The sequence below is a fragment of the Doryrhamphus excisus genome, linkage group LG18 (assembly GCF_037039965.1).
Source record: "Doryrhamphus excisus strain RoL-2023G ecotype Guam linkage group LG18, RoL_Dexc_Guam_v1.1, whole genome shotgun sequence".
NCBI lineage: Eukaryota > Metazoa > Chordata > Actinopteri > Syngnathiformes > Syngnathidae > Doryrhamphus > Doryrhamphus excisus.
The window spans coordinates 9,266,547-9,279,479 of record NC_136374.1 but is presented as its reverse complement, the minus strand read 5'-3'; the positions used below and the strand labels follow the sequence as shown (position 1 = coordinate 9,279,479).

The 12,933-nt window shown below is 42.3% G+C and overlaps 1 protein-coding gene across 7 annotated transcripts in view; it reads right to left on the bottom strand.

Moving 5' to 3' along the window:
• The window catches only part of atp2b2 (ATPase plasma membrane Ca2+ transporting 2), a 75,054-nt gene extending 66,046 nt beyond the window's left edge, over window positions 1-9,008 (bottom strand). For 3 of the 7 annotated variants that reach the window (XM_058054536.2, XM_058054538.2, XM_078798609.1), the window contains exon 1: window positions 211-1,039. In XM_058054536.2, coding sequence (XP_057910519.2) covers window positions 211-409 — 199 coding nt within the window. In that variant the 5' untranslated portion in view covers window positions 410-1,039. Of the gene's footprint in view, window positions 1-210; window positions 1,041-8,872 lie in introns of those variants that run through there. The other 4 variants (XM_058054537.2, XM_078798610.1, XM_058054533.2 and 1 more) reach the window with 3 other exon arrangements.
• Window positions 9,009-12,933: the final 3,925 nt, after the last annotated feature.

Genomic DNA, 12,933 nt, shown 5'->3' with positions numbered 1-12,933 from the left:
GGGGTCTCTAAACTGTCCAGAGAGATTCCTCTCTGCATACTAAGCAGGTAAACGGTACATTTCAAAAGGGACTCCCTCTGCCGTGAGCATCCTACATACGCCACCACCTCCTACCAGGTCTTCAACCATGCAGGAAGTGAGTCATCGGTTCAAACAACAAGACATCCATGTACAGAAACACACGTAATGGGAGCGTCGGTGGGGGCTTACCTTCCGTGGGTGAGGTTTTCAGTCGTGTGCACAGTCCCTCGACACCCCCGTAGTCCTCCTGGAGCTTGACCACCGCCTCGGTGCCGCGCATCTCCATGAGAGAGCGCAGCTCCATGAGCGAGCAGCCGAAGCCCGCCGCGTGGTTGCCCTCATTTCTTTGGTTCTTGGCGTAGAACTCACTATTGGACATGTCCCCCATGATGCTCGCCGCTCAGTCCGTTCACAGTTGTTATTGCTATGAGGACAGACTCTGTCTCCAAAGTTGGCACCCAAAAAATAATAAAGAAAAATGCCGCTTAAATATAGATATTAAAAAAAGGGGGCAAAATCCAACACTGAGGAGAGGAGGACAGAAGGGGAGGGGGGCGACGATGAGACTGCAGGGAGCATCCAGGTGAGCGTCGGACGGCCCCAGTGGTCAGGTCCTGAGAAGGTCACACCGGTCCTTTTTGAAGAGGATGAGGGGCTCAGGCTCACCACGGCTGCAGTCCAGACCTGCTCCATGCGTGGCTTCCCATTGCTGCCTCCTCTACATGGTGGTCCTCCCCATCACTGCTGCACAAGGAGACAGAGCGGGGGAGAAAGAGGAGAGGGAGGGGGGTTAGTCCAGAGAGGACAGAAGGTGAAGGACGGAGCGTTCGTGGCAAGGACGGTATAACCACAGCCTGCTGCGGTAACTCTGCTCTGCTAGCGCTGCTGCTAACCTCATTCTGAGGACAACCAGAGAGAGAGGGGGAGCGAAAGAGAGAGAGGATGGAGGAGGCGGAGGAGGACAGGGATGGAAAGAGAGAGAGAGAGAGAGGAGGATGCTCCTCTCAGATGCGGAGAAAAAGAAGAGGAGGTGTGCGCAGGCGAGGGAGGGAGTGAGGGAGGATTGCTCTGATGACAAAATGGAGAGGCGGCATGTCGCGTCGCACTGTTGGAGGGGCAGGATGGTGAGCAAGGGGGGTTTGGGGGGTGGGGGGGGTTGATGCTATGGCGTCACACGTCTTATCTACGTCCACTCTTGTCTTCACCTCACATAAAAGGCACTTGCAGGTGACATGTTTATCATAAACCCAACCACATACCTTGAACGCCCCAATTATAGTTTCATTACATTTATCTTAAATGGTAGAAGGCCGCCATTGGGGAGAGACTCTAATTCCCCAAATTTTAAAATGTCACATTCCCTTTTCAAACTTTAATAATGATTTAGCAAAGGAAAAAGTGTTTCTCTGTGATCGTTTATGAACAAATACAACACAACATACCAGCAACAGAACCAATAAACTTAAGCTTTGAAATTTTGGCAGTCCTTGAACGCACCAAAACTTGTACTGTACATGAAACTCGATCTTAACTGGACAGCGTTTAATATGTCATATGATCTGTAGACTATGGGACAGTGGGGTCAGTGTCCGAGCACCTTTAATAGGTGTCATAATAATATGACAATACAAAGAGAGACATTTTCCTTTGCTGAAGCATTATTAATGTTAATAAATGCAATTTGACATTTTCAAATTTGGGAAATGAGAGACTTTCTCCAATGATGGCGTTCTTCTATTTCAGCTCATTTAGCCATTTGTAAATGCTTAATTTAGGCAACAAGTATGTAACATTTTTTAAGTCACAATATAACATATTCAACCACAAAATTTAATATATTTTTGAAAAAAAAACGTGATAGCTGTGAAATTCAAAGCGATTCAGTATAACTATATGTATTGATGAACATGTCCTATAATATTACCATTTTTGTGCTGTAATGCAACTAAGACGTCAACGCTGACTTACACTTCCTAAATTCTCCAAAGTTTTCCTACTGTGCTCACCCGTTAGGCTCCATCAATGCGTACCATCTGTGCCGGCTAGATCCCTTAAATGAAAGCAAACAAATGATCTCCTGGGAAATAGTGTATGTGTTTATTTATCTGTGTGTCTGTGCCTGGATAGCCAATGAAGCGTTGAGCTGAGGAGTGAATCTACATGACATGACTACAAAGAAATGACATCATCAACGGTACCAGATGGCACTACCCGATGCATCCCAGGATGGTTTGATGCTACCTGGGCATCAAACACATGGCTAGTTTCGCCTGCGAGGTGCTCGTCTCTGTAGAGCTAGACCATGTAAATCTTCAGTGAGGTTGACAGAGATTAAAGAGATTATGAAAGACGGTAAACAAGGCAAGAATTCTATACTCGTTTGACCTGAGATGTAATTAAGAACCTGACTTATTTTGACAACTAGGCATGCTGGGTAACATCCATCCATTTATTTTCTATGCCGCTTATCCTCACTAGGGTCACGGGTATGCTGGAGCCTATCCCAGCTGTCTTTGGGCAAGAAGTGGGGTACACCCTGGACTGGTGGCCAGCCAATCACAGGGCACATATAGACAAACAACCATTCACACTCACATTCATACCTATGGACAATTTGGAGTCGCCAATTAACCTAGCATGTTTTGGAATGTGGGAGGAAACCGGAGTACCTGGAGAAAACCCACGCATGCACAGGGAGAACATGCAAACTCCACATAGAGATGCCTAAGCTGAGATTCGAACCCAGATCTTCTCGAACTTGGCCTACACGCTAAGCTGGGTAACCTGGCAGGAGAACATTTGATTTTGACGGACATTTCACCCAAAATGGCCGACTTATTCATTCATTTTCTACCGTTTATCCTCACGAGGGACACGGGTATGCTGGAGCCTATCCCAGCTGTCTTTGAGCGAGAGGCGGGGTACACCCTGGACTGGTCGCCAGCCAATCACAGGGCACATAGAGACAAACAACCATTCACACTCACATTCATACCTATGGACAATTTGGAGTCGCCAATTAACCTAGCATGTTTTTGGAATGTGGGAGGAAACCGGAGTACCCGAGAAAAACCCACGCATGCACGGGGAGAACATGCAAACTCCACACAGAGATGCCCAAGCCAAGATTCGAACCCAGGTCTTCCCAATTTTGGCCTACATGCTAAGGTGAGTAACCTGGCAGGAGAACACTTGATTTTGACGGACATTTCACCCAAGATGGCCGACTTAGCTAAGGTGAAAAATCAGAATCTTACTGATTTTGAATGCCTACTATAAACCCAACTCATTCTCATTCCAGGACCCTGCCACTGAGGCATTCTTCTCATATGTCAAACCAAGAAACCAACTGATTTTGACTACAATCTGAGCCAAGATGGCTGACCTAGCTAAGGTCAAAAGTCATTCAGTACACTATGTACTGTTTCCTTAGCCAATCTGCCGACCCACTCGAGTCGTCCTTTGCTATGTGCAGTTTTTGGCTTCTTATTTCTTCTTTCCCACTCTGTTTGAACCCCTTTCTTAATTTTAGATGAAATGAATTCGAGGCTAACTATTTAGGATGGTAGAATGCTAAGTTCAAAGCGTCAGGTATCTCTTGGGTCCTTGCAGTCATTCTCTAGCCTCCGCATTACAGTTAAGCAATGTGTTGTAAACAAAGAATACCAGGAGTGTAAAGTTAGGGTGTTATTTCAAGTCCGCAGGGTATTGCATAGGGAAAAATGGTAAAATTCATATTTACAACCACTTCACCGGGATAAACGAGAGACGACTGTAAACCTAAATATATTAGCTAAATACGTGTGCTAAATGTCCCCTTGGGATCACTTCCTACTCTTATGTCTCCTTTGGACGTGTTCCTGTCCTCGTGGCTTGACAGTGACGAATGATGATCCAACGCTGCTACAGAGAATGCAGACTGTGCAATAATTAAAAGCTTTTTTTCCAGTGAAAGTGCATCTAATTGGACTTCATGAACTTGAACACCATATGGCAGACGTGAGTTCCAACATGAGCAGATGCTAACACCATATGATCATCACACTGCTGCACAAAATATAGATATTATTGACGTGTTATTAGAAGGAAACTGCATTGTCATAGTCATTTAGGAGTGCAACAAGTCTTTTGTCTACCTCGGCTGTCATGCCGCTCAAAATGTACAATAAATGTGCAAACATGTAAGAAAGTGTGCATATAAAACAAGCTTTTTGCTACGTTCCTGCTGTGTCTAACAATGTCCTTGAGCTATGTGCTGAGACATGAGCTGTGCCCACTGCAGCAGTCATCGCAGCAGGCGTACCGGCATAACGCGCCCCCTGCCTGTGAGAAAAAATGTTGCAAGAGCATCCACCTGGGCACCAGAACATGCACCTTCACCTGCATGGCAAATAAAAGCTGCAATCACATAAATGCTCCAGGATCTCGAACAAATGCAAAACAAAAACACTACCCATGTCCAAAACACATGCAAACACTCAAAGCAACTGCAATTGGGAGAGCACAATAACTTTTAAGTAAATTGAATGTAACAAACAAACCCATCCATCCATCTTCTATGCCGCTTATACTCACTTGGGTCGTGGGGGTGCTGGAGCCTATCACTTGTGTTTGCATGCATTGAAAGCCCACTGTTAAGACAGAAAAGACGGGTTGACACCCCCAATTTATTGATTATCCATCCTTTCTATTGGGAAGCATGAACGGCTGCGTGACCTTAAGCATACAAAAGTCCACTGTCTGTTTTTCTGTCCTGTAGTGATTTTAAGGAAATGATAGTTATAGACCAAGAAAGAAATATGATTGATTGTTACCTTTGTCGTCATTTTATACATTTGAATGTTTTTCCTATCGTTTCATTGGACAACGGTGGGAGCATGCAACGATCCATCCATTTTCATCTTTTAAACATTTCATCTTTGCACTGTCAAATAAGCTGAGCAAGAAGTACTCAATTAAAAAGTTATTGATAAATCAATCAGACCTCTAAGTGTCCCTCATTTTGTACAATTCTGTATCCCCTTTCTGTCCCTATTGTAAATCTGTAGGTGGTACCCCATCATAATAATCCCAAAAAAAGCATCAACTAGTTTGGTGGCACCTGCGGTGGCACAAATGCAAAACAAAAACATGTACCTGTATGAGTGATGGAAACTTAAATTAATTTTCTAATAAGTCACTTACTGAAATTAATCAGGGACAGTAAACCCTTGTTAATTGCGATTAATTGGTTCCAGACATGACCATCATAAGGGAAATTCCTCAAAGTAGTATTCCGTATTCATAAATGTAATATTTTTTTACATTACTAGAGCCTTCTGAACATGAAATAACACCCCTATAGTCACATTTACGCTCTTATTATGTAATTTACATATAGAAAATAAGCCATTTAACCCTTTAGGCACTAGAGTTTTTTCAGTTTTGATAAAGGCATACAGTAAATTAGAAAAATCACCAGTATGACCCAAAGTTTGTGACTAGCATAAATTCCATCCATCCATCTGCCATGCTGCTTATCTTCACTCGGGTAATCCTCACTATTCCAGCTGTCTTTGGGCAAGAGGTGGGGTACACCCTGGACTGGTGGCCAGCTAATCACAGGGCACATATAGACAAACAACCATTCACACTCACATTCATACCTATGGACAATTTGGAGTCGCCAATTAACCTAGCATGTTTTTGGAATGTGGGAGGAAATCGGAGTACCCGGAGAAAACCCACGCATGCCCGGGTAGAACATGCAAACTCCACACAGAGATGCCAGGCGGAGATTCGAACCCAGGTCTTCCCGATCTCTTGACTGTATGGCCTTCCCCACATGTACACAGATATTTGTCCAATTTGAACCTGAGTCACCCTAAAGGAGACATTTAGAAGGCTGTTTCATACACACATGATGATATATTTCTGCACACTTGCATTCAAACACCCATGCCCTTTTTTGTTTGTCAGGAAAAAAAAACAGCATAAAGAAGAAGATTTGAGTGAGAAATAGGACAACGGGCAAGAGGCCTAGAAAGAAAGACTAGAAATAGAATGGGATGTTAGTCTATCTTTGAATTGGGCTGTCTACTGGGAGATAAGGTGCGATTGGAATGGCTGGCTATAGTAGAGCAGCTCAATCAAGCTGTTAATAGAACAAAAGGAAAGGATTAGAAAAGATTTACCGGTAGCCATTTTAGCCTTCCCTCCGCTGAAACACATTATTCTCACATATACTGAATGTCGGCAAAAAAAATGTTGCTTTAATGCCTCAATAGTTAATACAATAATTCCTCAATTCAGGACTTTGTATATAATACACAAATAGGACATTTTTCCCAAGGAAACTCAAGATTAATGATATATACAATTGTAGCAACAAAACTACTTTTTTATCGCTCCCTTCATCACCTTGCCATCACATTAAGCCGGTGTTGTTTTTCCATACTTTTCCAATCAGCCTCAAAGTGAACTGCCTCTGATGTGCTCCAATCAATAGCCTGACATTTCAAGTCGAAACATGAGGCTGTGGACTGTTAAATGTGCATAAAATCAAAGGAACCGCTAGGAATGATGCACAAGTACTACTAAGCAGGCAGATATACCGTACATGCACAAATGTGTCACTGCATCAGGCCATTACACCATCTAAGCAACATATTTACCAGAATAATTTTGTTGGGTAGAGTACCTAAAACAGGGATTCTCAATTTTTTTCTGTCATGCCAGGGAGAAAAGCCAAGATTCCACAATGCAGGTTTTTGTTTTTTTTTTTTAAATAAGGAATAATTTTCAAAATGGTTGACCCCCCTCCCCCATCATATCTTGGTATGACCCCCTGACATCACTTCCTGTCTACCCTCCCACTCAGCTTCCCTAGCACCAGAACACAATTACAGCAACATAGTATGCAACAAGTATGAGAATTATTTCTGTCTTAAAACCCCAAATTGCAACAAGCAGCATTGCTGAATTTAACAAGCCATTTGTGCAACTGCCTTATGCAGCTAATACTGATGGCGGACATCTGTAACTTTAAGCTGAGAAATATTTTGTGGGCGTGGCTTTATGCAAAGTGCAGGTATTGATAGACTTTCAGCCGGTTCGCTCTTCATGGTCCACAAGCAACATATACTTTTGCTGATGCTTTACTTAACCATGGTCATGTTTGGGGTGCAGGAGGGTTGTGGTGAGTTGCCTTATCTCATCTATTGATGCAATAATAGCGGTCCACAATAACGGTTGCGGCTGTAGTGTTCAATATCTCACTATGATGATGATGGCTGGGTTTGCTTGATGAGGAAGAGTATCAAAAGATCAGACATTTTGATGAGCTGGTGGAGATGGGGATCTGACATATACTGAGCCTAATGGTGTCATAAAATGCAAATTAGATGAGGTGAAGTTAGCATGTTGACCACACAGTCAGGAGATCGGGAAGACCTGGGTTTGAATCTCCGCTTGCGCATCTCTGTGTGGAGTTTGCATGTTGTCCCTATGTGTGCAAGGGTTTTTTTTCCCCCGGGTACTCCGGTTTCCTCCCACATTCCGAAAACATGCTAGGTTAATTGGCAACTCCAAATTGGTATGAATGTGAGTGTGAATGGTTGTTTGTCTATATGTGCCCTGTGATTGGCTGCCGACCAGTCCAGGGTGTACCCCGCCTCTCGCCCAAAATCAGCTGGGATAGTGGGGATTACCCTAGTGAGGATAAGCAGCATGGCAGATGGATGGATGGAATTTATGCTAGTCACAAACTTTGGGTCATACTGGTAATTTTTCTTTAATTACTGTATGCCTTTATCAAAACTGAAAAAACTCTAGTGCCTAAAGGATTAACTGGCTTATTTCATATATGTAAATTACATAATAAGAGTGGAAACATGACTATAGGGGTGTTATTTCATGTGCAGAAGGCTCTAATAATGTTAAAAAACATTAAATTTATGAATATGGGATACTCCTTTGAGGAATTTCCCTTATGATGGTCATGTCTGGAACCAATTAATCGCAATTAACAAGGGTTTACTGTCCCTGATTAATTTCAGTGAGTGACTTACTCGAAAATGAATTGAGTTTCCATCACTCATACAGGTACATGTTTTTGTTTTGCATTTGTGCCACCGCAGGTGCCACCAAACTAGTTGATGCCTTTTTTGGGATTGTTATGATGGGGTACCACCTACAGATTTACAATAGAGACAGAAAAGGGATACAGAATTGTCCAAAATTGTACAAAATGAGGGACACTTAGAGGTCTGATTGATTTATCAATAACTTTTTTAATTGAGTACTTCTTGCTCAGCTTATTTGACAGTGCAAAGATGAAATGTTCAAAAGATGAAAATGGATGGATCGTTGCAAGCGCCTGTCGTTGTCCAATGAAACGATAGGAAAATCACATTCAAATGTATAAAATGACGACAAAGGCAGCAATCAATCATATTTCTTTCTTAGTGTATGGCTATCATTTCCTTAAAATCACTACAGGACAAAAAAAACCAGACAGTGGACCTTTATATGCTTAAGGTCACGCAGCCGTTCAGGCTTCCCAATAGAAAGGATGGATAATCAATCAATTGGGGGTGTCAGCCCGTTTTTTCTGTCTTAACAGTGGGCTTTCAATGCATGCAAACTCTAGTGAAGCAAGCCAATCAAACACGCAATGCAAACAGTCACTCGCTGGTAGCATCCAACACAGAAAAAGATAAGCATGCTTATTAATGCAACCTCCAATTTCTGACTTCCACACACACACACACACTTACACAGCCAGAAGAGACTGGACACAAGAAAGGATGCGCAGTCATGTAACATACATACATGACCTCACAGCCATGCCACACTACCACAGCCTACTTACATGACATCAAGGTTACAATCGCCCGCAGTGTTACAATCCACCTGTGAGCACACCGACACATGCAGCAGCGATGGTGATGGCACCGGCGGACAAACCACCGTGACAGTGTGTGTATGTGTACTATGTGTGTGTGTGTATATGAATGAGTGTGTGGAGGTGTGTGTGTGTGTGTGTGTGTGGAGACGGGCTCTGAGCAGCTCTCTCTCCCTGTGCTGCTGCCGCCTCAGCTGGGGCCGTCTCAGCGCACAGCCTGTACCATGTCGGCAGGCAGCGGGGGGTGCTGGGTACTTTGTGTGTGTGTGTGAGGCTTTTTTCAGTTATTTGTGGGTGAAATGGGTAAATAGACAGAACAATTCAACAAAAAGGATGAGTATTTCTTTGAAGGGATGTACTCATTTTTAGAGCTTTACATTGAATTCTGGGCTCATATAGAGCAGGTATACACAATAACCCACACAGAAAGCTTTCTAGATCTTCCACACTCTGCACCTCTTCCAGTAGTGTTTCCTTGGATTTCCTGCCTCCCGCCCAAACGATCTGTGTAATTCACTCCAGGCCCTCCTTCCGCCGAGCCTACTAAGTCAGTCAAATTGTAGCCCATATAAGGAAGTCTAGGTTGCATTGGCATTAGTAGAAAAAACTCTGTAAAATACAGCATGAGTCATTAAAACTGCTTTCAGGGCTCAGTTCATATGTCTTGATTTTACCGTATGTAGTCAGAGCTGGGAAAGGTTTGGACACCCCTGTTTTAGTACATACAGTTATTTGACCAAAAGTTAATAATAGTGCAAAATAATAAAACAAAAGCAAAACTACTACTGGCTCTTATTCAGGTACTTTGTTTATCTTTGCCATACTGTGTCCAATATAACCTACATGAACGATAAAGAAACTCAAATATTTGTGAAAATACACATAGATGAGACAAAAAAATATCCATGTGGTATTGATCAGGTATACTGATATTACCCTTGGCATCATTCCTATTATCATTTCAATTGATTGTCACTAGGCATGCATATATTTCAATAAGCTGCAGCTGCGTTATTTAGTTTTATGTGGCATCTATCAGAAGTCATTGCTTCCTGCTTTCATCACCTATAGCTATGTCTGCGTCATTAAAGGATGCCGATGGTGTTCAAGAAGTGAGGCAAGAGGCAGCTTTCTGGGCGTTGCAACATGGAGAAGTATCATGGAGGGAGGGTGTCATTTAGTTGGAGAGCGATCCGAGGGGGGGGAGCGGTGTCAAGTGTTACTTTGACACAACAGCTGTTAAGAGTCTTTAACATGTACACGCAAGAGAAAGGAGGAGAAAGCGCAGTGATGGAGATCAGACACAAGCTTTGAATATCAATGCAGTACGTCTAAAAGATCCTGCAGCTGCAGTGCACCAAAAAAAAAAAAAAAAATGTGGAGGACGTGAAGGAGATGACAGGTACAGTGCAGGTACCGCCACAACCAGGTGGTCCAGGCATCGCTTCTCTTTCCTGTTCTCAGTCAGGGAGGCATATAGGATGTCTGTCATGTGTCGATGTCTAGTTATTTCATTTCACCTTAATGCTGACATACACCCACTTTATACATCGACACTATGCAAAAGACCTGCATGGAAAAAATGACTTCTACTCCAGTGTGCACTTTCTGCACGACCACATATTTTCAACTTTTACTATGAATTACTTGTATAACTCCTTTTTGCGCATACATAACAGTTCAGTTCCGTTCATAACAGAGGGTCTAAATCAGGGGTCTCAAACACGCGGCCCGCGGGCCAAATGTGGCCCACAGGACACTAGTTTGAGGCCCCCGCCTTGATATGAAAGTTTAATGTTAGTGCGGCCCGCGCAAGTTTGATATGGATGCTGTATGGTATCATGTACCCAGAAAAAATTATTACGTTTGATTAATGTTCATGTTAAAGGTTAAATAACTGTTAATAGCTATCCTCCCTATCCGTGTGGAAGTGGTAAGTTTTTGGTTATTTAAATTTAAAGGAGGCGGCACGGCGGTCTAGTGGTTAGCGCGCAGACCTCACAGCTAGGAGACCAGGGTTCAATTCCCACCCTCGGCCATCTCTGTGTGGAGTTTGCATGTTCTCCCCGTGCACGCGTGGGTTTTCTCCGGGTACTCCGGTTTCCTCCCACATTGAAAAAAACATGCTAGGTTAATTGGCGACTCCAAATTGTCCATAGTTATGAATGTGAGTGTGAATGGTTGTTTGTCTATATGTGCCCTGTGATTGGCTGGCGACCAGTCCAGGGTGTACTCCGCCTCTCGCCCAAAGACAGCTGGGATAGGCTCCAGCACCCCCCGCGACCCTCGTGAGGAAAAAATCGTTAGAAAATGAATGAATGAATGAAAGTTTAAAGGAAATAACTTGAAGGCTACCGTTTAGGTCGCTAGCTCTCTAGTTTGCGAGTTAGCATGTGTCTCAAGACCCTGCAGTTGTTATATATGTTGTATATGTTGTAAATAAAAAGAGTATAAATGTGACTATAGTCGTGTTTTGTCATGTCTACAGGGCTCTAATAATGCTTTGTTCATTTTAATCTGAAAAAAATAATTTGTCTACCCACCAACTAAATGTGGTTTTTTAAGTTTTTATTATTTGCTGTTTTATTATTATTATATTTATTTATTATTATTATTATGTTATTTATTTATTTATTACTGATTGATTGATTTTCTTTATTCTTGATTTGTTTATTTGTTTTTCATCTTATTTTGTGTAGAAAAATAAAAAGTAAGATATTTGAGAACAGTGGAATGTTTTATCAGAGCTTTTCTTGTAGAAAATTGGAACCAAAGCAAAGTTTATTAATTTTTCTGTTTTCAATAAATGCGTTTTTGTTTTTTGGAAAACCTGATGCAGCCCAACCTCGCCCAGACCAGGTCTAAATGATTTACAAATTATTATTATTATGAAGACGTATTGAACCTCAATAGAAATGTACAAACGTTCATCGTCTATGTCGGTTTCTAGAAGGAGCATCCCTCCCCATTCTCTCTCATAAAAGCCCCATTTACCTCTGGGGGGGGGGTGGAGATATCTTTAACCCTTTAAGTGCTGTGTTTACTGTAGGTCAATCAGTCATCTCCTATCCTGCTCACTAGCCAATAACCATTAGTTTTATTAATTGCAGGGGCCTCAGACCATCTCCTAAGTGCGCCAGTAAAATACAAGTGTGTGTGTGACGTTAATGAGATGACTCCCAAAGGTCTAACCTTTCTCTCTGAGAGGTCACGCTCATAATATCCTTTACTTAGATTGTACATTATTCTTTCTGGTGAACATATGAAGATTAAACTTAAGGAGGGATGTAAAACACCTAAAGACAGCTTAAGAAGACATACATGGAAAAACACACACACACACACTATGGAGTACTTATTACAAGCAAACATTGTGAAACAGTACACACTGACACAGTCAGGAGATCGGAAGACATAGTGTGTGACTTGGGACAAATTTGGTGTACACTACAGCTAAGCATACTATACAGTGGAACAGGCGGAGCTACACAACCAGGAAGTAGGTTGCAGAAGAACTGCAGGTCTCACTTGCTTCAGTTAAGGTCCTTGACTCCGCCATAAGAATGGCCTACATACATTCATACAATGCTTCTCTCAGTTTTGCTAGAAAATATCTTGATGAACCCCAAGACCTTTGGGAAAATACTCTGTGGTCTGATGAGACAAAAGTTGAACTTATTGGAAGGTGTGTGTCCCATTACATCTGGAGTAAAATCAAATCTGTGGCATGACCTTAAAAAGACGGTTCATGCTCAAAAGCGTGTGTCTGAATTACAACAATTCTCCAAAGATGAGTAAGCAATAATTCCTCCACAATGACTGGCCCAACCAGTTATTAGGTTTAGGTGCCAATCACTTTTTCACAGAAACAGTTTCATTTAAGAACTGCATTTTGTGTTCAGTTATGTTGTTATTGACTCATATTTAAGTTTGTTTGATGATTTGAAATAGGGGAAATGTGGTTGGAGTTTCAAAAATATGGGACTGTATTGTGAGCATGGGCAAAGCTGACTAACTTTTGCTGAAGT